This window comes from Macrobrachium rosenbergii, chromosome 12 (genome assembly GCF_040412425.1).
Source record: "Macrobrachium rosenbergii isolate ZJJX-2024 chromosome 12, ASM4041242v1, whole genome shotgun sequence".
Taxonomy (NCBI): Eukaryota; Metazoa; Arthropoda; class Malacostraca; order Decapoda; family Palaemonidae; genus Macrobrachium; species Macrobrachium rosenbergii.
In genome coordinates this window covers 50504175-50531674 of record NC_089752.1, presented here as the reverse complement: position 1 = coordinate 50531674, position 27500 = coordinate 50504175, and the positions used below count along the sequence as shown (strand labels likewise).

At 37.1% G+C, this 27500-nt stretch overlaps 1 protein-coding gene and 1 pseudogene across 1 annotated transcript in view; both read right to left on the bottom strand.

Annotated features, from left to right (window-relative positions):
• The window catches only part of LOC136843651 (uncharacterized), a 512877-nt gene that overhangs the window by 47329 nt on the left and 438048 nt on the right, over positions 1-27500 (bottom strand). Inside the window, exon 6 of the mRNA XM_067112195.1 lies at positions 4711-4859. Within this exon, the coding sequence (XP_066968296.1) occupies positions 4711-4859 (149 nt within the window). The remainder of the gene's footprint in view (positions 1-4710; positions 4860-27500) is intronic.
• LOC136844290 (uncharacterized) lies at positions 1710-3944 on the bottom strand (annotated as a pseudogene).

The window sequence follows — 27500 nt, the reverse complement described above, 5'->3', positions numbered from 1 at the left end:
AACCTGAACCAATATTTCGAACACGTCCTTCTTCTTCTTCTTCGTTTTAACGTGCTTTTATACCCATTTTTATATGGGGTAAGCACGGTGCCTTCTTTGAAGGACCTTGATTTGGCGGTGGGGTAGGCCGTAACCTCGACCGGCTGCCCTGCCTGACATCGCTTAGACCCCGGTACCGAACCGGTACCGAACGTGTACATGTATTACCGAAACCCCAGCTCCCTTTCTCCCAGCAGCACGAGGAGAACTGGGCGACACGTCCTTCATTAGATAGAAATTTCCCTAAATTGCATCAATAATAAATGAAATTCGAAACTTACGAAGCTTCAACCACGAGATACACCAGCGATGCTATCGTCGTAGATGCATAATCCGATCATCAATATGAATATCAGGGTTGCCAGATGGGAAAAATCTCCTACGGCCAAATTATTTTCATATGACGGCCAAACCGGCCAAATCAACTATGGTTTACGGCCAAAATACGGCCAAATATTATTTTTTTTTATTACACTAACTACTATCATTAGCCTATTATTATTAGTAATGCAGATGTAAGTATGTAGTATAAAAGGCTATTAATTAGATATGCATGAGTAGCAGGCCTAAATCAGGTATTAATCCTTCACTTCTTTGCCATGAATTTACATTTATCTATTGTCATTACTCTCATGCAGTTAGTATCACATTGTATGCATTCAAACACACAAACAAGTATGAGCATAAATTAATTAAATGCATATGTGTATTTTTTTATGGGCATGTGAAAGAGAGAGAGAGAGAGAGAGAGAGAGAGAGAGAGAGAGATCGCATATTACTAGTATTGTATTTTTGAGTAGGCTAATCCCGTATAGCCTACAGTCGTTTATTCTTAAGGTTATTTATTGAAAGAAGTCTTCTTACCTTCCGTTTATTTATAAGGAATTAAGACGGGTGTAGTTATAATGAATTACAATTACTTAGTAAATAGCCTATCACAAAGATATGAAACAATTTCAGTTCTTTTATTTAATACTTCTTATATTTCTAATAATTCCATTCCCTGTCTTTAACTGTTCATTCTTTACTGTTTTACATTATATTAGCAATGATTACAACATATTTCTAACTAGAGATTATTCATTAGTTCATATTCAAATTGCAAGGATATCGGCTGCATTTTTCGCCCTCTGACTCTTCCCTCTCATACATATTTACCGAATTGAAAAGCTCTAGCATGTTTTGATTTACTTTAAAGTCCTTGCAACATTTCCTTGAAACTGGAGATGAGTACGGATTCTAAGGATCGCCTCAACATTGCTGTACTCATTCGATTTCGTAGTTTTGTCTTAACGCAAGTAACAGAGGAAAAGATTCTTTCAACAACAGCATTACTTATGGGTGTTGTGAGGCAAGCTATTGCATAATTCCTAATTCTTTGAAAGGCTGGTTCCCAGTTGAATTTTGTACCCTAAGACCCCGGACCAAAAGGAACCGATTCCTTTGGAATCTCACCATTAAAAACAGACTCTTCTGCCCATGGCAAATGCAATATTTTCCTGTATTGCTGCTCTATGCCATCCTCATTATCTTTTCTTAAGTGGGGCAATGGAAGATCTTTAAAAGACACACAGTCAGTTTGGCTCAATACCTTGCTAGGAGAGAATGCACTGAGGCCTTGGAATATTGCTGTTGATGCTGGGAGCCTATTTTCCACTTGTTTTAAGGCCTCAAAAGGAAACTTGAACATCGGTGCCTAATCTCATCTGCAATTTTACCACTTCATTTGAGTTATTTTCTAATTCTATGTATGTATTCAGTTCCTTGGTGAATTTAGCACCATAGTCGATATCCTTTGTTGGTAAAAGTTCTCCCCTCTTGTTAAGTACTCTATATTGTAGAGTTTTATGAATCAAAAGTAATTCTTTTACCAAGCCTTCAGGATCACCATCGGTAGCTTGAAAAGAGCATTAAGTCTTTCAAAATCTGTCACGATTGGTGACACAAAATGAAAGTATAAAGAGATTTACTTTATCTCTTAACATATTAAAGATTTCCCTTGCTTTATAGCGACAGGATGCATCTGCATTTGGTAAAAACAACTGAAAAATATGCCTTCAACTCTTCCCAGTTTACAAGAATATTATATATGATTTTCCTCTGACCAACCATCGTGTATTTGAGAGTTTTGAAATGGAAGGGTTGTCCTTTTCTTTCTTCATTTGCATCCATAACCTTAAACAGATCCTTGAAAGCTTCTCTTCGTATGACACTCTTACTAAACCATTTAGGAACTTCATGTAACAAATATCCTAAGTTAGAGGGTAATTTGTCAAATGCCTTTTCCACATAAAGTGCGAGGGTGACAGACACACTTGTTGAGTTGACAGTTACGTGATTTCTCTCTTACCCTAGACCAAACAGAATTGTGTTCACTATCATTGCTGAAGCCCCATCACTCCCAAACCCAACACAGTTAGACCATTTCAAGCCCCATATTTTCCAGGGTATTGTTCAAAGTCACAAATAATTCATGACCAGTTGCTCCAACAACGGGTGCGGCCTCGAACTCGGTCACAATAGTAGACTTTGATTCACTGTAATACCTAATTACAATACACAAATGTTTCTCAGTAGCTACATCTGTGCTTTCATCAATAAGTACGCAAAATTTCTTCCCCTGTACATCATCTTTAAATTCTTGGAATAGTGCTGGAGAAACGACTTTTGAAATTGTTTTGCTGCATTTAGTACGATGAATCTGAATGTTTTCTAATATACTACCTTTACCATTTCTTTTTATTACTTCCCCCATGATCCACACTAGCTATTGTGCAATGGCAAGCAAAGGAAACTGCAAGTTCTATTTCAACACGCTTTTTTCATCGTCTTTTTATTAAAGACTTTCACTGGCAATGTCTGGGACATTGCTGGAAACTCACCCTGCTCATGTGCCCTTTGGTTTTTCATGATCAGCAAGTCGAAAGCCTTTGGAGCAATAGTAGTCTTACATAGTTTACAATAAGCATCTTCACTACCTTCACTTGCTCTTTTTAACCACACAAATTTCTCTTCCCATGATTTATTGTATTTCCTCCCACTATCATAACTTCCCTTTCCACTTAGGTTTACTTAATGACATAATGGTAATCAATCACCAATCACAGCACTATTTTTTATAAAGTCTCCTTTTGGCTGTTTAAAACGTCAGGTTCAAATTCACACTGATGCTCAAGTTAAGCTAGAAATGTATCTAAATCGATGCATTTCTTTATTTAATACTAAACGCGTACTTGTCTTGTACTGTGTGTGTCTGTCAGTAAACAACATAGCCTGTAGGTTACGTTGCTGTTACATCACTTATCTAGTACTGAACATGTAGTAAACATACACTTGTACTGTATGTGTCTGTCAATAAACAACATAGCCAGTAGGTTACGTGGTTGTTACATCACTATACTGTCATTTCATTTGATATTTTACTGATTAGAAATAAAAATTAGATATAACATATGAAAGATAAATGATATTACATGAAATGTAATCATTTTGAAAACAATACGGCCAAAATTCGGCCAAATTGTTTGGCCGTCGATGGCTAATAATTTATGGCCAGAGAGTTTTCCATATGGCCAAATTTGACAAATTTGGCCGCAAAAACGGCCAGATGGCAACCCTGACATTGAATATACATCGTTACTGTCGAGGACAAAGATGCATCAGTACTGTCACCGATATGGAGATATATCAACAAACTGCCACCATCGTGAAGATGCATCACTGTCATCGTTATTCAGACAGTTCAAGAGGACGTTTTCTAAAATACTGGGTATTTCTGATGACTTTTGAGTGCCTGTTAATCCTCCATTACCCTGACCTAATTTTGGTTTTCCATTAAAGGATAGTAGCCTACTTGACAAAACAGCATACGTTAATAAGAGAGTGAAGTCAAGTCTGAGGGCCATTAACTCTACAGTTTTACACGAGAACTTGATAACCCTTATGATGACTAGACAAAAACTAATGTAAATAAGACCAAATATCTGCATAATATTCTGTAGTAACTGGTACCAAGAACACAAAGGATTAATTTACGAAAATCAGCACCTCTCCATGTAAAAAAGAAAAAAAAAGTTTTGATTGCAAAGACTTTTATATTAACTGATAAGGCGAGGGAATAACCAGTTGTACGATTTTATCTGTTAATTTAAGCAAACACTAGTTTCAAGATTACAAAAAATGAGAACCATGAAAAACATTCACCCAACGACCTATCTACTTTTTAGTTTCTGCAGTAAATACGCCTCGCTGTCGAACGTCTCAGTTCCAGAGGTCCTTTCTTCCTCACACCCCTGGACTGTGGAACAGTCTCCCTGAGGATGTTGTGCAATCGGAACCACAAAAATTTAAGCGGAGATGCAGTGCATTACTACCTTAAAGCAATTCTCCTAGTATTTTATAATTTACTTACATTTTTATCTATTTAGTTATTAATTTGTTAATTTATTTTCTCTTTTCTAACAACTGTCTCTTCTTTCTGTATTTCCTGTTACCGTCTGCTGCCCCTTTCCAGTGAACACTATATTCTCTGGAAGTTTGAATATCAAGTCAATGGCCGCTGTGGGCTTGTTCCATACGAATAAAGTGCATCTTCTAAATAATAATAATAATAATAATAATAATAATAATAATAATAATGGTTAAATGAGACAAACGCGCAATAACACTTACTTCTGCTGATGGCGTCCAGGTGGTTGGGAGGCCACAAGATGTTCCTCATCTCGGCCATCCATCTCTGCGTCTCCGTCTCGCTCTGGCCACTCAGATAAAGGAGGGCCTCTCCCCGTCGTCCACAGACTTCGAAGGCATATGGATGAGACCTGCAGACGAAAAAAAAAGGGAAGAGACGATGAGAATTTACAGTCGAAGAGCAAAAAGGTTAGATGAAAACGAAATGATGTAATGAATGATAAATTCAATGAAGCATTTGTATATCGTTTGTTGGATTCAGGTTATACAAATGCTCATACTTTACCAGTAAAAAATAACAATGAAATGTCTCCAATTATAAACGTACCTTTTTCATTATCATTAATCAGCATGAGTAAACATTCACATAATACAGGCTAAAACAATTGCTTACAAAAGAAAATTTGAAATCATAACGAAGAGGAGTAGAGTAATATACATGTAAAACTGAAGATAAAAAATCAACAAAAGATGCATGCAGACAAAAATAAGTAGTCATATGAGAGAGAGAGAGAGAGAGAGAGAGAGAGAGAGAGAGAGAGAGAGAGAGAGAGAATTCACCTGGAAAACAGACGTTAATGGAAAAAGTGCACTTCTGACATTTAGAATTAAAACATAATATTTTTTGTGTTCCTACTTGAAAAGATATTTACTTGCTGTGGAATAAAAGAAAATGGTCTTTTAATTCAATCAGCCGCCATCATAACTAAGAAGCAACAGTTCGTATAGAACAGGGGTTCTCAAACTTTTTAACTCGTCGACCCCCAATGAGGTTACAAATTTTCTATCGACCCCCTACCCTAGCATTTAATAATTCAAGAAAAAAAAAACACCAATGTCAAAATCAATTTGAGTAGTACTAGTTTAGTACCTGACACGCAGTATGATAAAAAGTTAACACATAGTAAAAAAATATGTTTAAAACTTTAACTGTACGAGTATATGTAACTTAATCCTCAGTGCAACATGCCATTTTCTTCTTCCACTGTTGATCTCATTAATGTGAAGGATGTGCCTGGTGGGACTCAACAAGGATATTGATATTAGGTTGCAGATTGGTGAACTTCAGCTGTTTGTCACCTTGTTCTTCCAGGATCAGTCTGCTCCTCTGTTTTGTTGAAACTGCATTTGCATGACTGAAACCAGCTTCAGCCATGTATGAACTTGGGAAAGCGAGTAAAAATGGCTCAACCACTGCACGAAGCTGAGGACATTTAGCAACGTTGTTCTCGTTGATCCAAAATTCACGGAGGCCTTTTCTTCTGAACAAGGCACTTGCTTCCAGGTCCACAGACATGTCAATGAATTCATCCTCCAGGTGTGAGGCAATATCTGCATTCCTTATTTCTAACACATCAAACGGAGTTAGGATCCATTCTGGCATTTTAATTTTTTCCAGGTTTTCAAAGCGCTTTTTAGTCTTCAATTAAATTCTCCAGATGAGTCATGTAAATCTTATCAGAAATGCTTTCACTTTGTATCTGTTGCAAGTTTGAAAAATATTGAAAATCTTTACGTGACAGCTCTAAACAAGCTAAGCTAGCCTTGGAGTCCCAGTCCTGGCCTGAATGATGTTAACACCTTTACCCTGCAAACGTTTTTGTGTCTCATTAAATTTAGATTAGAGGTCTGCCAGATAGAACAGGGAATTTTTGCATTTTTTCAACTCTTCACATAAAGATGAGTCCGCATCTGCCAGGAACTAAACAGTTGAGTCGTATAAGTCAACAAGTCTTTGCAAGTTGTGACCTCTAGACAGCCACCTTACCTTAATGTGCAGGAGTAATTTCTTATGCATGTTATCATTCTCTTCGCACAGCAGTGCAAACAATCGTGAGTCATGTGGATGTGCCTTGATTTTGTTAATTGCCCTGATGCATATTTTCAAGGCATCATGCCGTCCATCACTGAATTTCTTGGCTACAAGATGCTGTCTGTGCAGTACACAGTGTATGGTACGTACATCAGGCACTTTTTGTTTGAGTAGGCTTATAAATCGTCTGTACCGACCCACCATCAGTGGTCACTGCAATAATATTACTAAGAGGTATATTGTACTTTTCAAAATATTGCTGCACGCATTGTAAAATTGTAAAATTGTTTCACCTTCTGATTCAGCTGTGAGATATTTGGCAAACAAAAATTCATCAATAATGTCCTTTTGACTTTGACTGTAATACCTCAGATAGGCCATGAGAAGGTTGGAGCTGCCAAAAGTTGACTCATCAAGTTGTAGAGATAACTCAATTCAAGAAAGTAATAACATTTTCTTTAATATAATGAGGTCTGATAGTCAGATTTTTACAAATTATTAATTAACGAGAATTTCAAATCGGAGGCTTCATTGGTCCTATAGACCCCAGCAGCGAACATTCACCGACCCCCTTTCTACCCCCTGACTATTCACCGACCCCTTGGATGGCCCATTGACCCCTGGGGGTCGATATCGACCACTTTGAGAACCCCTGGTATAGAACTTCTAACGTATTTGAATACACCAAGAAAGCAAGGTTACATTACACACACGCACACATACACACACATAGATGTATGTATGAGTGAACCAGTTTTAATCTCTCTCTCTCTCTCTCTCTCTCTTATATACCAGGAAAGGAAGCCTCCAGTCACCGAAGCAATTCTGCCAAAACTTTTGTGTGTGAACGGAGTTTCTCTTACTTTTTTATGCAAAGTTAAACGAAAACAAAAAATAGTTCTAAGAATTCTCCCCTTCTTCGTATTTTAGAGAGAGAGAGAGAGAGAGAGAGAGAGAGAGAGAGAGAGAGAGAGAGAGAGAGAGAGAGAGAGAGATGGGGGACAAAGCATTTTTTAGTGACAAAGATGTCGTTGTTAGCAAACAATGTATCTGGAGAGAGAGAGAGAGAGAGAGAGAGAGAGAGAGAGAGAGAGAGAGAGAGAGAAAAGGGATTTTTAGTGACACAGATGTCGTTGTTAGCAAACAATGTATCTGGAGAGAGAGAGAGAGAGAGAGAGAGAGAGAGAGAGAGAGAGAGCGCAAAGGATTTTTTAGTGACACAGATGTCGTTGTTAGCAAACAATGTATCTGGAGAGAGAGAGAGAGAGAAGCAATTTTTAGTGACAAAGATGTCGTTGTTAGCAAACAATGTATCTGGAGAGAGAGAGAGAGAGAGAGAGAGAGAGAGAGAGAGAGAGAGAGAGCAAAGGATTTTTTAGTGACACAGATGTCGTTGTTAGCAAACGAGGTATCTGGAGAGAGAGAGAGAGACCTTACCTTACAGACCTTACAATTCGTTCGGGTTGCCCCAGGTCCCTCAGTGTGAGGCACCTTTGATGTCTACCAGAGAGTTGCTAACGCATCTTCCGGTATATTTTGCATCTTCCAGTCTTGGATGGTCTGGGATGCATCTTAGATATTTGTCGAGCTTATTCTTAAACACATCTACGCTCACTCCTGTTATGTTCCTCAGATGAGCTGGTAGCGCATTGAATAGACGCTGCATTATCGATGCTGGTGCGTGGTGGATTAATGTCCTGTGTGCTTTCCTTAATTTTCCTGGTATAGTTTTTGGCACTATTAATCTACCTCTGCTTGCTCTTTTGATAATTTTAGTTCCATGATGTTTTCGGTAATTCCTTCTATCTGTTTCCATGCTTGAATTACCATGTAGCGTTCTCTTCTCCTTTCAAGACTATATAAATTTAAGAATTGTAGTCTTTCCCAGTAGTCAAGGTCCTTAACTTCTTCTATTCTAGCTGTAAATGACCTTTGTACACTCTCTATTTGTGCAATATCCTTTTGGTAGTGTGGGTACCATATTATATTGCAATATTCAAGTGGACTACGTACGTACGTTTTATAAAGCATAATCATGTGTTCAGCTTTTCTTGTTTTGAAGTGCCGAACAACATTCCCATTTTTGCTTGCATTTGCCAATAAATTGCTATTTGATCATTGCATAACATATTCTATTCAACATCACACAAGGTCTTTAACTGCTTCCTTGTTTGTGATTGTCTCATTATTAGGTCCTTTATATGCATATAGCATTCCTACTTTATCACCATAGTTCATTGATTCAAATTTATCAGAGTTAAATACCATCCTATTTATCTCTGCCCATTTATATATTTTGTTTAGGTCTCTTTGTAGCGAGTTCCTATCTTCATCACAAGCAATTTCTCTACTTATTCTTGTGTCATCTGCGAAACTTCTTACTACTGAGTCCTTAACATTACTGTCTATGTCTGCAATCATAATCACAAACAGCAATGCAGCTAACACCATACCCTGTGGTACACCGGATATTACCGTAGCTTCATCCGATTTCTCATCGTTTGCAATCACTATCTGTTTTCTATTTTGCAAAAATTCTTTTATCCATCTTCTTACTTTGTCAACAATGTTATGTTTTCTAATTTTTTTGCTAATATATTATGATCTACCTTGTCAAAAGCTTTTGCAAAGTCTAGGTAAACCACATCTGTATCTTTTCATTTATCATATTTTTATATATGCTTTCATGGTGGACTAACAGTTGGGTTTTGCGTACTTTTCCGGTACAAAACCATGTTGTCCTATATTGAACAATCTATTTTCATTAAATGTTTCATTATATTTTTTTCATTACCCTTTCATATACTTTCATAATATGAGATGTCAGACTCACAGGCCTATAATTACTTGCCTCTAGTCTTGAACCACTTTTGAAAGTAGGAGTAATATATGCTAATTTATGCTCATCATAAATCTTGCCTGTATCTATACTTTGTCTTAATAATATTGCTAGCGGCTTGCGATTGAATGAACCACTTTCTTTAACAATATGGCAGGTACTCCATCTGGTCCTGCTGCTGATCCATTTTAATTTCATTAATAGCCTGCAAATATCGGCTTCTGTAATATCTATATCTGATAAGTATTCAGTATTTTCATCTCTTATTTCTGTATCATTATCTTCATTGTCAATTCTAGGTGTAAATTCACTCTTATATCTTTCTGCTAATATGTTACATATTTCCTTTTTTCATTCGTTAATCGCCCTTCAATTCTTAGAGGGCCTATTTCTACTCTTATTTTATTCATCTTTTGCATATGAATAAAAAATTTTAGGTTTTGCTTGATATTTTGTAGTGTCATTTCTTCTAGGTTCCATTTTCATTTTCTTTTGATTGTATAATCTTTTGTTCTGCATTTTCTATCTTACTTTTTAGTTCCATCACTTTCCATGCATTCTTTTCTTTTGCAAGAGCTTTTTCCACTTTCTAATTTTCTGGAACAAGATCCTTCTGTCTCTTGGAATTCGTGACTGATGCTTACTTTTTTCTTCGGTATATATTTTTCCACTATTTCCTCTAATATTTTATATAATATATCGGTATTTACCTGTATATCATCACTTACAAATATGTTTTCCCATTCTTTGTTTAATTCTTCATTTATTTTTGACCAATTTATATTCTTACTATAGAAATTGTATTTTCCATATCCTTCCCATTTTTTCGTCTCTTGCTTTTCTTTGTTTTTATATGTTCTGGAACGGACTGTTAGTTCTATGACATTATGGTCCAGAAATACTCGTGTTATATACTATTATTTCTTTAACATAGTTCACCTCATTCACAAATACTAGGTCTAAAATATTATCCTTTCTTGTTGGTAGGTGATTTATTTGCTGAATGTTATGTTCTAGTAGCATATCTAATAGCTTTTCAAATTGCCTCTTATCTTCTGCACTACTATTGCTCTCTTTTATATGTATAAATACAACCACAGTCTCTATTCGTTCTTTCCATTCTACAAAAGGAAAGTTAAAGTCTCAGTTAGGAGTATAGTCCAGTCCTTGTGATTTCTACATATTTCATCCAATTTTTCAATTATTATGTCAAACTCTTTAGTATTAGGGTCTATATATTACAATGTTCACTAATTTTTCAGATTCAAATTCTACCGCTATTAATTCACATTCTGTGTTACTATATTTCTCACAGATTTTCCTTGATTGGCATCTCTCCCATATATCGCGGTTCGCCCTTGATTTCTATTTTTCTCTCTGATCTATAAGTTTGGAAACCCTTTATCTGGTCATCATTACCAGTCTCTTGGGAATACCAGGTTTCACTTATATTCAATATTTCTATTTTTTCATTTTGGGTTAGTTCTTCTAAGAACTCTATCTTTCTTTTTGAGTTACTCGAAACTAGACCCTGCGCGTTCATCACTATGATGGTTTGCATATTATCTCCATTATCTAATATGGGTAATAATAAGGATTTTCCCATGTCTCTTTCCTGTTCTGAGAGAGAGAGAGAGAGAGAGAGAGAGAGAGAGAGAGAGAGAGAGAGAGAGAGACAATTTTTAGTGACAAAGATGTCGTTGTTAGCAAACAATGTATCTGGAGAGAGAGAGAGAGAGAGAGAGAGAGAGAGAGAGAGAGAGAGAGAGAGAGAGAGAGAGAGAGAGGCAATTTTTAGTGACAAAGATGTCGTTAGCAAACAACGTATCTGGAGAGAGAGAGAGAGAGAGAGAGAGAGAGAGAGAGAGAGAGAGAGAGAGAGAGAGAGAGAGAGAGAGAGAGAGATGATAATTAGCAAACTAAGTATGCAGAGAGAGAGAGAACTTTTTAACAGTAATTTCTCACTCACTCTCTCTATCTTTCTCTCTTACAAAAAATTCACAAATGTGCAGTTTTCCTTCCAAAATAAGAAGTTGGAATGGAGTCAGTCTGTTGCTTAATTTAAGGTCAGTGCAACACGTTCACTTCATGCGAACCTTTTGCAACACCTCTGGCATTCACGCCAAAACCCTCCATGATTCTTGCATGGTTTGAAGCGCCGGGTAAAAGCTTACACGATTCATTATTCACCGACGATGAAGTTGACCACTACCCACGGAATAAGCCCCTGCAGTGCCATGAATGTTCAGGTAACATCCTACGTAAGGAATGTATACACACACATCACATATGTATGTGTATATGTATACTCTAAGTTTGTTAAAAATCTAAACTTTTCAGCATCAATTATTTACTGACAGACATTTTCTGTTCTTTTTCTCGATTAAAAGTCCTAAAGTTTGGTTATTTCCAGTGTCCAGCACTTGCAATAACCAAAAACGATTCCCGTGCCGGAAGATACGAAATGACAAATATAAAATATAAAATGACCGACAAATCATTCGAAAGACTTATTTAGCTTTAAAAGGGCCAATATCCCTCCTCCCTCTCTCCGAATATACAAATGACGAAACAGTCATGAAAGGCAAAGTGAAAACGATAAGACAAACAATCATAAAAATGGAAGTACAAGAAGTTAGCGTGATAACATAAAGCAGATTACCACTTATCATATTTAAGAGCTACATATCATCAGGTGGTCTACGAATAAACAGTTTATTGACATAAGTGCAATGTGTTTTTAAAATCCCGCTACTAAATGTGTCCAGTTTATTGTTGCATTGATATTTATTGATACTGTCAAAATTTTGAATATTTAGGGATTCAACCAATCTTTCTTTTAATGTTTCCTATGGGAGTTATCTTCGTTGCATTAATACTGACTCCGTGGTTATGTTGTATAATATGCTGAAATATAGCATTATATGATGTTTTCTCCTCTTCTAATTGAATCTCAATGGCCCCTTTCCTTTTCAATTGTTTCCCCTCTTATATTTTACGAAACTCATTAAAAAATATGCAGTATAAGTTTTTTATATATATATAATATATATATATATATATATATATATATATATATACTGTATATATATATATATATATATATATATATATATATATATATATATATATATATATATATATATATATATATGAGAATCGCTCCGTCAAAATTGGGATGATTCCATGATTCCAATAAGCATCAACGTAATTATAAGCTGAACTCATATACGCACTGGATTTTCAAGACACATTGACAACATAATGTGTATGCACTTACATAGATCACCTGATGATATTTAACTCTTAAATATGGCGATAATAACATTTCTACCTTTGTCCTAATTACTCAGTATAATATCCTCTGTCTGTCGCCACACTTGTTATTACAGGCTTTCTTTACCACAGCAATTAAAAAAAACACATTATCTAATAATGTTGGTGAGTTCCTCGTTGGACGGGTCAATATCGTTCTCGGCTAGCACTTTGCTGGGCCTGCGTTCGATTCTCCGGCCGGCCAATGAAGAATTAGAGGAATTTATTTCTGGTGATAGAAATTCATTTCTCGATATAATGTAGTTCGGATTCCACAATAAGCTGTAGGTCCCAATGCTAGGTAACCAATTGGTTCTTAGCCACGTAAAATAAGTCTAATCCTTCGGGCCATCCCTAGGAGAGCTGTTAATCAGCTCAGTGGTTTGGTTAAACTAAGGTACACTTAACTTAATAATGTTGGTATGACTGGTATAAGTATTAAAGACCCCCTATATTGACATGCTCCAGTTTTTTTTTTTTTTTTACCAATGTTGGAATATCGTTCTCCAGTCTGGATGGCATTAGCCTCCCCAGATCTTATCTCTGAACAAAATCACGAGAAACTGTGGCTTCCTTTTCCCCAAAAAATGGTAGAGTATTATTTGGATTATTGCTGGTTCACATCTAGTGTTGATACTTTTCACAAAACTTTCAAACTAATAATCTTAATTAATACCTTGGTGACTTTGCTTCTACTATAACAGACCAAATTATCTGAGACTGATTCTTTGGTTGCACTCTTATTGTGCGGGACTATTTTATTTTCATCTTTTTTATGTTCACTTACCTTACTAGTCTTTTTTTTTGTACCAGAAGAATACAGCTTAAATAGCTCTTATCTTTGACAGATTGTCCTTTATCATAAATCCATTAATATTTTCATTACAATTACTTCGTAACATAATTCCATTCTCATAATTAACAAATGTATCCTTATCAATAAAAAAATCTTGTCTTATGAGACATATTCATATCTTTTAAATTATAATTCAACAAAGGAACCAAGATATGGACTATTTATGAAGCAATACCGAAATTAAATTAATGACCATAAGCCTAAATGGCGTCCCAGTCAATAAGACTCTAAGATATTAATCAATAAAACAATTAACAAGTGTTCCTGGCTTCTCAAATATGCTATACAGATCAACCCAGGTAAATAAATTCTTCTCGTGCAGGTCTGATAATGTTCAATACACTTCATGGATGATTCCTGTACCAAGAAACTCAGACCACTTATAGTGGCACAGGTCCTTTGAAAGGATACACTTCAAGCGGAGAGATGAAACCATGACCCCTCCTCCCGAGTTCATTTATTATTGACAATACCTTTCCCAGTTCTAAGCCAAGACGGTAAAAGCAACTGTCCTCAAAGATGATGAGAGCCTCGGCCAATAGCTATCAAAGTACTTTAAAATGGAACAGATACCAAAGGGCGTTCCACATCTCTTCTTTCCCTCCGCCTCCTCTTCCTTTTCGTTCTAGGTCTTCTTTCTCCACCTCCTCCTGTCCTTTTTATTTTTCTGTGACACACATCGTTATTCTGGTCAGGATAATTATCCTTCCAGAAGGAGGAGAGAACACACATTCCTCCTGCTTCAGAGTGTGTGTCTACGGAGCCTTCCCCGCCGATTTACAGTGAAGAGGGAGCGCCCTTAACCCCATTTCTTGTTTATATAGGTATCCCCCTGTGATTTGCTTCAAAAGGGACGTGCCTTTCACAGGTCTCATTTTTTAATAAGAAGTTCCCCTTGTCATATCCCCTCAATAATAAAAAACCTGGCCGAGGGGGGAGTACACCGCTCCTTATCCACGTGCTCTTCGCCGCGTTTTATCACCCCTCCTTTTCATCCCTCTTATTACTGTCATCACAGACATTAAAGAAACGATCATTACTGCTATCACTGTCATAATCGTTATTCGCGTCATCACAAGTACTGAAGATATCAACGATGACCTCATGCGCTTCAGGCACTGTGGCTATATCCATCAATACAACTGCTACTGACGCAAGCACAAAATAACCGTCATTTTTATCATCATCGTGGTTGGTCCGACATTTCTTTCTTAATTGAAAGTATTGCTATAGTTAATAAAAAGATTGCTTCATCGCCATCTTTCTCCGGGAATGAATCTAGATACCCTGTTTTCAGAGAAATTTACATTTTGCTGCGTCGCGACACTATATAAAAGTATGAGTTTCTAATTGGAACTAGAATTGGAATATAAAACTTAGGCCAAAGGCCAAGAGCTGGGACCTATGAGGCCATTCAGCGCTGAAAGGGAAACTGAGAGTAAAGGAGGTTTTAAAGGTGTAACAGGAGAAAAACTTCACAGTTGCAATATGAAACAAGGGAAAAAGGAGAATAAGACAGGAGGCACAGTAAAAAGAATGTAAGGGGTTGCAGCTGCGGCCCAAAGGGACGCCGCAAAGAACAAGTAATGCCTACAGTGCAACGCGTGAGGTCCACTGATGGCACTATTCCCCCCCCACCCCCCACCCCTACGGGGACTAGTTTCCAATGAACAGAGGCGAGGCCATGCACAACAAAGCGTAGCCAATAATTGAGACTTCCTCTAAATCAGTAATTTAAGAAAAATAAATTAATGACTAAATAATAGGCTGATCTTGCAGCTACTGTCAACAGTTCAAGAGAACATTACAAAAATCAAGCTCCAAGGAAACCAAAGTGAAAATACTATCTGGGTTATTTAGTTCAAGACTTCAGTGAGGTTCAGGATAATTACATTCGCTGCTAATTTAAAATGAAAAATAAAAGACGGGGATCATGGAATGATAACAAAAGCCGATTTTTATTAGCCGCTTTATTCCATTCTACTTACTCTCAAAACCTCTGCATAATTGAGCTCTACATAATGGCTTGCTAACTATGTCTAATGCTTGTTGTTAAAAAAATGAAAGAGGTCATAATTTTGTTCGTAATATTAAACTGCTAATTTTATTCAAAGCAGTCTAAAATGTATGTAAAAAGATAATTCAAAATAAACAAAAATTCACTCACCTACTTTTTTCTTTAAGAGAAAATGATGTATTTGAAAGATATTATAAAGAGAAAATAAAATAAAAATGCAGATTACGACTTCGTCAGTGTTACTTCTTTCAAAATACAATTTACATACTAAAGTTTATATATATGTATATATATAGTATATATACACACACACATATATATATACACACATATATATATACAGTATATATGTGTGTGTGTATGTATGAACGTATATTTAAATGTGTGAATGCGTGCAAATATAATCTGTATGCACGTCTGCACATAATAATGTACTGTACAAACCAGGTACGCAGGTACAGTCATGTAAGTTAACATAATCTGCGCAGTATCTCACCGCCTTTCCTTTAAAATAAAAGCTCGTGAAAGGTTAGACGGTACTTTGCAGTAGACAGTGCATGGGATCCCACTCTGACTGTATTCTTTACAAGGATCTACTGTATATACCCACAAATCCCAAAAGTAGTTATTTGTGCCAGAGATGTGCCTGAATGTAGCTTTCCTTAAACCGTCTTTCCAATAATTGATTTTGTTTATCGTTCACATTATTTTGGTATAAATGATTTTTGGAGTCGATGCTCAATGATACTGCGATTCCAACATTTGTTTAAAAATAAAAAAGTCACATAAATGACACTCTGATAATCAGAGGAATAATGAAGTGTGAACGTTCAAAACTGATAACAAATTGTCTATACCTATAGCCAGCAAAGTCCTCCTGAATATCCTTAACAATACACTCCCTAAAACACCCCTAAATAAGAGCTGACTTTTGTGCAGCGTCTCTCGCGGATGACCCAGAGATATTTCCTCGTGCTGAGTTTCCCGATGACCTTTGCCATTTCTTCTCATTTCAAAACGGACGGTTCGTAGAACACTCTGTTCTTTTTAAAGATGACCACGGCATGAGGCACTCTAGGTCATAATTCACATGCTCGCTTAACTTCTCGAGCGTTAACAAAATGATATATCTGGGATTTTTTTGTTATTGGTGCTGTCTTGAAAACTACGAATTTTTGATTTTTTACGACAGCAGTGGCAGGTTTCGTACTACCTTTCAAAAATATTCATTTTCATGTAATCTAACTGATATTCACATCTCAAACAGTTGTACATTCTTCAAGGCCCATATACTCAAAGTACATTTAATATTCTGATCACAAAGCCCAATGTCTTGTAACCTAAGCCAACTTCCAATAAAAACAGTGAAATATCATGAATTAATCATGAAGAGAAGGTTGCACCGTTAAAGATGAAATGATTCGGAGGCGTCTGTGCAATATCTTTTGCAAAGTTTATATCAACTAAATAGCTTGAAGCTATCACCGGATCGATTAATGACTTATATTATAAACGCTCCGTAACCCAAGTAGTTAGTATCTAAAAATGATTTTTTTTTCTGTGCATGTTGATGCCCTTCAGCGTGTTAGCGCTCTGCTTTCATACTAAAAAGACTATGTGTTTCAGTAGGTTTTGGTAAGACTTCCTCTTTTTCTTTCAGGTAGCAATATAACACCTACAAAGACACTTGCTTAAGCATTTACCGAGTTAAGTCTGTAATCAGTTAATCAAGACTGCAGTCCCTAATTTGAACAGTTCGGCAACTGCTCATTCAAAGCCTCTGGACTTTGTAATTCTGGTCCTGCTCATTACTTCCTTACTCTTCCTATGACTTACATCTCTTAAGAGGCAGTCTACAACCTCTATAAATTTCAGTCCTCATCCTCCCCTACCCCTCCACACTCTTTCTCTTTCTATCTCGCACTTCCTTTGTTCTTTTTGGCTTGTTTTCAATAACTCACAACAGACGTCTGCATTAAAGCATACGCTGTGACTTGTGAATTCTCGGTAACTCCACGCTGCGCCGAGGAAAGCATAATTTGAAGCAAAAATTAGATCCTGAAAATGGAGATTCTAAATAAATAATGAATCTTCGCTGTGAGCAGAAAAGAGGAGAGAGTGAAAATCCGTCTTGATGTCCTCACAACATAATTAACAGCTCCTTATTTTGAATGCGTCATGAAAGAACCGTCGTTGCATGCAGGAAAAAAAGTGACTTTTATGAGAAAATGATTTTATGAAAAGGGGACTCCATGAAAAGGGACTTTATGAAACCCTGCGCTTCCCAATACTAATTAAAAGCCCACGTCTGTGTGGACATTAAGAAGGAGAGAGAGAGAGAGAGAGAGAGAGAGAGAGAGAGAGAGAATGTGGGTGGAGGGACTTTGGGGGAATTGGTGTCGGACTCTAGGGTCCAAATCAGAAAAATATGATACTGGGTCTTTGTAGCATAGAGAGTATGTAATTAAGTCACTAATATCATCAGCAGCATCATCATCATCATTATAGAAAATCACCAGCCTCATCAAAGATCAAAAGCGCCATTAAAGTAAATTGTGATATTAAGAGAAAATTACTGCGATGAACAAAAGATATGCACAAAATAATCATCCTCAAGAAAAACAGGACATAAGAGAGGTTATAACAATAAACGCAACAATAACAGCAACATTATCAGCAATGCTTGGCTTGAAAGCCTAACTTTTATAAATCAACCAACTAGAAAGGCAAGTGAACTGAAATACGATGCACTATAACAAAAAGATAACAAATTTAACCTGTTGTAAAATGGATAACTTTGGAATATATATATGTATATATATACATACATATATGTATATATATATATATATATATATATATATATATATATATATATATATAATGTGTACATATAATGAGACCTCATTTAAGCAGGATGGTATCTAGCAGAAATTTTTCTCCAAAATAATTTGCATGCTTTCAAGGACTATTCTGTCCTCATCGTCTGGTAGCCACCAGTCGATGAAAACAAAATAGTCTTTGAAAGCTTGTAACTCGTTTTGAATAAAAATCTCCGCTAGATACCATCTTGTCTCAGTGAGGTCCCGTTATTAACTGTAACAAATGTGGTGATCATGTCTGATATATATATATATATATATATATATATATATATATATATATATATATATATATATATATATATATATATATATATATATATATATATATATATATATATATATAGAGAGAGAGAGAGAGAGAGAGAGAGAGGTATGGTATATTTTGTATATACAATTGCCCGTGCAAATGTTTCATACCTTATAACATACACCTTTGAGAAAAACTGACAACACACGCCGACAAACAATAATGAATCAAGTATGCCTAGGAAAGCTCGATTGTTTATCGAGATTTCGAAAACAAGAAACGATGTTGAGAGGATGTACAATAGCAAGCATGACCTTTAAAGTTTCGAGTTCACTTACAGAGAGTGAGAGGAAATGCATAAGCGTCTAAATCCGTTCACATACGTAATAAATGGATACAACAACATGTCATATTCGGATAGGCTTACTGCTCTCATCAACATCAACAGAATCGAACATTAACGCAAACCAAACTTGTGCTCAGTCTTGTTCTATTCAATTGACCATGGACCATTTGCCTTATTCGATGATCCGTTATAAGGTACTTTGGGGGGGGGAGGGGGCCCGCGGACGCAATACCAACACAAGCACATACTTGGAGATGTGAAAATGAGTAAAGAGAACCTCACAATAAACTACTCAGATCGCCGACCTATCTGTTTCTGTGTAGTAACCTCTTTTCATACTATTTACTAATTAGTTTCCTTCAAGAAATGGTCGTTCCAAACTTGGTATTGCTATGGTCCTAATAATTTTCACTTCGAGTACAAGATGGGTGCCATAGATATTTGTAATTCACTGGCTCCTCCCCACCCCAAAAAAAAAAACAGAGGTTCGGCACTCTCAAAGTAACTAAGAAAATACATAAATGTCTTAACCTTCCTTTTTACCCTGGTGCAACCTTTCTGAGGGGAAAATCACCCGCTTACCCTCATTCCCAGATGAGGAGATTAATAGATAATGAGAAAAACAAAGGAAGACAAAGTGGAAAGCTCTGCTTCCTATAATGAACCCTGATTGTCCTAATTATCGTAATCAGCCATTAACCATTCCCCGGGAAATTCACAATATATATAATTCACTTTACACGAGATTCCATGCTAGTTTACTTCGTGTGAGTAGATACATGGTAAACGCCTAAATTGAGAAAGGAAGGTGAATCAATTTTTTCAAGTGTATTGAGGATGTTGATTTATTAATGAATACATACTAGTGCTTGGATTAAATAACCAAATGACTGCTTCTCTATACTTACAAAGCCATAGCTGACAAGTCTTCTAAGGACTGATTATGATATTTCTTTATGATAATTCCCATAAATACACACCGTGCCATAAATTCGCTAATCATTTTCTGAATTAGCTGGCAATGAACAATAGAGTAATAAACATAAAAAGAACACCACGGCATAATTACCTTCTTGATAGTGCAGGAACTTGACCGATTTGAAATCCAAAAAATGTCATTCATATTTTCGTGAACCCCTGAGCCTTGCAAATGTCCAGTTCACTTTACAATTGCAAACTAAGCGTGCCACCTCGCTATTCGTAAAGTTTATGAAGTAACATAAATTAACTGCTCCCCGTGTCAAGCCCTGTGTAAGGTATGTGCAGAGAGAGGAGTGGGTTGCCTATCTTACACACATACATACATACATACATACATACATACATACATACATACATACATACATACATACATCATATATATACACACACACACACCACACATATATATATATATATATATATATATATATATATATATATATATATATATATATATATATATATATATATATATATATATATATATATATATGTATATATATGAAACACTATGGATGGAATTAATTAAATCATAAGTTTCTCTTGGTTTCCTATTAGTTCACCTGAGGTGAAAGCTGGTGAACTTTTTTATCCAAATTTGTCAATATTCCGTAAGTATGTATGTACGTACTGTATGTCTGGCACAAATTTTTACTTTTTTTATCTTCAAGCAAATTTGTCGGGATGGATCCTCGGGGTAAGGGGGTTCAAATGTTTCTAATCGGGATAACAGACTCCTTGCAAGTAGAGATAATTTAGAAATAGTGAAATCAAGGCCAGAATGGAGTCACAATAGGGATTCAAATTTTACATATATGTATGAAAAATCTTTGGAAACCTTCTCAAGACTAGCATTGACCAGTTTGTCAAATTTATATGCAATCATCTTCAAACCCAGGAGCCAGGGTGGATTCACAATGAGGGATGATTTGTGAAAATAACCCAAGTTCTGGGGTACTTGCAGTCATTCAGCTTAAGACACTGAATAGAGGGAACTGGAGTGGTTGGACAGCAAGACGAAAGAAAGGCTAAAAAGTGGGTGCAGCTAGTGGCCGAAGGGACACGTCAAACAACCTTCATTAATGCCTACAGTGCACCACGTCAGGTGCACTGACGACAGCACCTCACTACGGGAGCCACAATAGGGGTCCAAGGACAAGATGGCTCAGATGATCGCTGTGGCCTCTTGTTTCTTTTCCATGAAAACGAGGAGATTAATCAAATCTACTGTACTTCATGGGAAAAACTCCTCCAGAGGTTTTAATTTTGTTAGTGGTTTTTAACATGAAACATCGCTGCAAAACCACACTGACCATGATTATTTAGCGATTTTATTCTATACTAAACAAATTTTTATCAATTCCCATAGACAAAGTTTTCTTTGCAAAAAGGAAAACTCTTCGTGGTACAATCTTCTTTCATTGCGATTTTATTCTCTGTAGAAATGTAAAGGTAAAGGAATTTGTGAGAGAAAAAATATTCATATTTGGTCATTCAGTATTCGACCGCCGATATCACTTGCAGTATAACCCTGCCTTTTATTATTATACTTTGTTAGTTCACTGACAATAAACTGAATTTCCCATATCATTACTGCTCCAAATAATCAAATTCAGTTGTTTACGCGTATTTCTGACAATCGTTTTCGGTGACTTGCAAATCTCTGACATTAGGCAGTCATAAAAGAGACACTCCTCGAAGGAAGGTACTGCCGTCAGTACACCTAAATTGGTGCACTGTAGGCATTGCTAAATAATGCTAACAGCGTCCCTTCAGCCCCAACTGCACCCACTTTTTAAACTCTTCCGTTTTTCACTGCTGTTGTCCAAACACTGCAACTGTTACTTCTTGGTGCAAACGTGGAGTTTTTTCTCAGTTCCACCTTCAGGTCCTTGAACTTCATTTCTTTTATTTTCTAGATGGCTTTATCTCGCCGTCCACCCACTCCAACTCCTTCTTTTCACTTGCATAAGAGATGAATGGCCGAAATTTCATACATCAAAATAAAAAAGATACGTCCTGCACTCTATGTAACATATTACAATTATCAGGCAATGATCAGTAGCAGCAAACCCTAACAAGCCAAGAACGGCATGTAAAAGAGAAACAAATGGCAACCATAAAATCTGAGTATTAAACTTATTTGACGGCAAAAACGGCAATTTCTAAGCACGACCAGATGACGCGCTGACATTAAACCGGCGCCGGAACGATCGAGTAAAATGGCACCGTCCACTACAATGGAAAGGCATTGAAGTGAGAATTGTACCTTATCTGTTTCGAAATGTCCTCGAAAGGACGAACGTATATCCATTTACAGCTGAGGAGGAGGATGGGGAGGGAGGGGGAAAGAGGAGGGGGAGGAGGAAGAGGCAAAGGAGGGAGAGGATGACGGGATGAGGGGGAAAGAGGAGGAGGAGGAGGAAGAAGCAAAGGAGGGAGAGGATGGAGGGATGGAGGAGCGGGGGAGGGAGGGGGGAAAGCAGCTCTTAGGATGGACGAAGGCGTCATATCCCCAAGAATTAAATAAAGGGCAATTTGTGAGTAAGAGAACGCCCCCGAATGTTAATGGCGTCCGGAACGAATTGTTATTCTGAGGACCCAGATATTCACAGGGAAAGTTTCCTGAGGCCAATGACCTATTTCTAGAAAGAAAGGCATACGAACAATACGGGAGTAGAGAAAAAATAAAGTTAATGCACAAATACTAACTTACAAGATGATACATATATAACACACTATAAATACATGCACATACATATGTATGTATGTATGTATGTATGTACGTACATACATACATACATATATATATATACAGTATATATATATATATATATAATAGCATTTAGCACCATACATCATTCATCACAAATGGTACATACATACATACATATATATATACTATATATACTATATATATATATATATATATATATATATATATATATATATATATATATATATATATATATATATATATATATATATATATATAAAAAACATTTAGCACAATACATCATTCATCACAAAATGGTAGCACACGAATTAAAGGATGGTATATCTTTTCTAGATTCAACACTATTCTCTTCATTAAAACTTTTTATAATGATATTATTTCCGCTCATCATAACGATCCCACTTCAACAAAAGCCGTGGGGAACACATCAAAAAAACCATAAGCTCAGAGAGAGAGAGAGAGAGAGAGAGAGAGAGAGAGAGAGAGAGAGAGAATTTGTCACACCTCCTAATCAATAGTCCAAAGGTGTAAACACACTCCGGGACACAGGTGCTGGAAAACAGTTGTTTACAGATCTCGTCTTTAAAAAGAATCACAAACAAAGATGAAAAACAAAGGATTACCTTTTTTTGTACATAATGGTATTAATGCTTTCACTATTATATATAATATAATTATGTGTCCATTATCACTGGTTTTTATTATTTGTTTATTTATCTGACCATACCTTTCATTATCATCGTTATTATAACTGCTCATCGTCATTATAGATTTAATATGTAATTTATTTTATCGTTATGACCTGAACCAGGTTGTTGTTGTGGGGTTGGGGCCATAGGGGTGGGGGTGTGGGGATTCCCCACCCCCAAAAATTCTGTTATTGTTGTCTAAAACCAATAAAGAAGGACATTAAACCATGTTTTTATGAGGCCTTTCATAAAGCCTTTGGATATGCATACTGATGACCTGTATGATGCTCAATAAATTTTCAACGAGAGAGAGAGAGAGAGAGAGAGAGAGAGAGAGAGAGAGAGAGAGAGAGAGAGAGAGAGAGAGAGAGAGTATTCATCATAGGTAATGCCAAATAATACATATTGAAAATAGCTGCTCGTAAACAAGCCTAATCGTTTCATGGTTACAGATTAGTATTATCATTATTATTATATTATATTATTTTTTTGGTCCATCACAGTCATTCTATTCGACTAAGTGGTTTTTATAGTGTGGGGTTCCGGGTTGCGTCCTGCCTCCCTGGGAGTCTATAACTTTTCTCACTATGTGCGCTGTTTCTAGTAGTACACTTTTCTGCATGAGTCCTGTAGCTACTTCCGTATCTAGTTTTTCCAGATTCCTTCTCAGGGAACTTGGGATCGTGCTTAGTGCTCCTATGATTATGGGTACAATTTCCACTGGCATATTCCATATCCTTCTTATTTCGATTTTCAGGTCTTGATACTAATCAATTTTTTCTCTCTCTTTCTTATCTACTCTGGTATCCCATGGTATTGCGACATCAGTGAGTGATACTTTCTTCTTGATTTTGTTAATCAACGTCACGTCTGGTCTATTGGCACATATATCACCCTATCTGTTCCGATACCATAGTCCCAGAGGATCTTTGCCTGATCTTTTTTTATCACTCTCTCAGGTTGGTGTTCGTACCACTTATTACTGCAAGCTAGCTGGTGTTTCTTACACAGGCTCCAGTGGAGGCCTTTTGCTACTGAATCATTCCTCTTTTGTACTGGTTCTGTGCAAGCGCCAGGCATTCGCTTGCTATGTGGTTTATGGTCTCGTCTTTCATATTGCACTTCCTGCATATGGGCGAGATGTTATTTCCATCTATTGTTCTTTGGACATACCTGGTTCTTAGGGCATGATCTTGTGCCGCTGTTAGCATTCCTTCTGTTTCCTTCTTGAGTTCTCTTACTCTGTAGCCATTGCCATGTTTCAGCGCTGCCAGTTCTTTTGTCTGTCTCATGTACTGTCCGTGCATTGGTTTGTTGTGCCATTCGTCTGTTCTGTTTTCATTCTCCTGTCTGTATATTTCTAGGTCTTCGTCTACTTTTATCAGTCTTTCTTCCATGCACTCCTTAGCAACTCGCCTTCACTGGTTTTCAGATATTGCCCCAGTACTCTGCTCGATGTTGACGCAGTTCTCTATGCTTAGTATCCTCTCCCACTTCCTTCTGTGTTATGTATAGTCTGTCTGTATTTGCTCTTGGGTGTAATGCTTTGTGTATTGTCATGTGTTTTCTAGTTTTCTGGTCTATGCTGTGGAGCTCAGCCTTCTGTCCACTCCACTACTCCTGCACTGTATCTGATTACTGGTACTGCCCATGTGTTTTATGACTTTGTCATGTTTCAGGTGTTGAGTTTTGTCTTGAGTATCGCTTTAAGTCTCTGCATATATTCTTTCCTGATCGTGTCTTTTCATCTCTTGGTGTTTTGTATCCTCTCTACTATTCCCAGGTATTTGTATCCTGTCTCATCTATGTGTTTGAAGCTATTCCCGATTCCCGTCTGGTAAGCTTTATCCCTTAGTCCTTGTTCTTTTGCCTTTTGTATGTTGACCAGGCGCATTTTCTATTCAAACTCCATCCTGAGTGTCCCCAGATGCAATCCATAGTCTAGGTTAGGGTATCTGTTTCCTTGATGCCTTACCATACAGCATCGTCCATGAACATCAGATGGTTAATTCTGTTGCCTCCTTTCTTGAGTTGGTACCAGCATCCATCTTCTGCCGTGCTTTTGCCATGGGAGCCATGACTACTACGAAGAGTAGTGGGAACAGTGATTTGCCTTGAAAGATCCCTCTCCTGATGTTAAACCTGCTAAGTATATTCCAGTTGCCATTGTATTTTTAAGGGAAGTTGATGGTGTTTTTCTGCCCCATAAATTTTCAGGCATTCTATTAACTAGTGTGTGCGGTATCATGTCGAAGGCTTTCTTGTAGTCAATCCATGCCATGCTTAAGTTGCTTTTCCTTCTCTTACTATTCTACATTATCATTTTGTCTATTAGGAACTGGTCTTTTGTGCCCCTACACTTCCTTCTGCAGCCTTCCTGTTGGTGGGTAACGGTGTAGCCTTTCACTGATAATACCTGTTGGTAACTGTAACTTCCAGATTATTGGTAGGCAGGTGATAGGCCTGTAGTTACTTGCTATATTTCCCTTGTTCTTGTCTTTCTGTACTTAGGATGTTCTCCGTGTCATCCATTTGGGCACATGGTGGTTTGTGATACAATGCTGGAGTTGTTCTGCTATTCGTGGGGTGTAGGGCCTTGAAGTTTTTTGAGCCAGTATCCATGTATTTCATCGGGACCTGGGGCTTTCAGTTGCATTTTCTTTAGTTGGTGTCTGACAGTGTCTGTCGTGATCTCGGTGAATCTTTGTTTTACTCTCCCCATTTCTTCTGCCTTGATTTCCTGGAGCCGTGTTGCATGTTTGTTGTGTGATACCGGATTTTCCATATGTTTTCCCAATCTCTTACTTGGTTCAGCTTCAGGAATTTCCTGGTGTTTGTCTTCCCCTCTTAGTTGGCTGTATAGTCTTTTCTGGTTGGTTCAAGAGTTTGTTCTGTTGGTATCCTTTATTCCTGTTCATGCACCGTTGATCCTGTATGTGCTTTGGGTTTAAGCCTCTGTTTTATATCTTCTATTGTGTTGTTTAGTCCATCTCTCCTGTTCTTTGTATTTCTCCAGTTCCTCTCTTGTTTTCTTGCTTAGCCTCTTTTCTGCCATCTCTTTCACTTTACTCAAGTCAGATCTCATCACCATGACTTGTTTTTCCAAGCTCCTTTTCCAAGGCGGTTGCTGTTTGGTTTCTGTTGGGTTGGTTGTGATGGTGGTGTTGGTGTTTGTATCCCCATGAGTTCTATTACTAGTCTTGCTCCTGCATATGCCAGGTTGTTTGTTTCTGTGATACTGGTGGTGAGGCTTAGTCTCATTATTCTTCATTACCTTCACTTGTTTTCCCTTAGCTTCTGTGTTGAAGGCTTTCAGAGAGGGATCGTTGTTCTTTCTGTATCTGGCTTCACCGATTGTCTGATCTTTTCCACCCATTCAAACCTCTCTGTTACATTGGTGTTTCCTCATTATGTCGTTGTTTGGTAGCTCATCATTCCTGTCGTTTTCTGTGTCATTGTCTCTTAGTTTGTCTTCTTGTCCTTCGTTGTTGGGTGTTATTTCTCTTTCCAGTTCCTCTCTTTCTGTTGTGAGACCAGTTCTTTTCTTTATGTTTTCCTTACTTGGTCTGCCAGCCTCTGTTCTCTTTGAGGTGTTATTTCTCTCATTCAGATGTTGACCAGTCTTCTCCTGTATCCTCTTCCTGTAGGGTTGCTTCTGATGTAGCATCTCCATATTTCTTATTTTCTTCTCTTTGTCCATTTCTTCTTCTGGTTTGCTCTGTAGCTCCAGTCTCTGGTTGCTGGTTACTGTCGTTGTGGTGGTCAGTTGCTGTATGACGACCTCCAAGTACCTGATCGTCCTCCCGGTCGATTGGGTTTGTATACCTGGCTGCAGGACGAAGCTCCTCTGTTGCCAGATGTTCCATTTACGTCGTTGTCGTTTATTATTTAATTTCTTTCCATCATTGCTGAGTTTTGCTATTTAACCCATAGCTGGACCCTACCCCATCGAGAATAGGTACTCATTTACAGCTGAGTAGACTGAGGAAATTATGGTAAAGATCCTTTCCCAAGGAATCAACGCCGAGGAGAGCGGTCACCATCCAA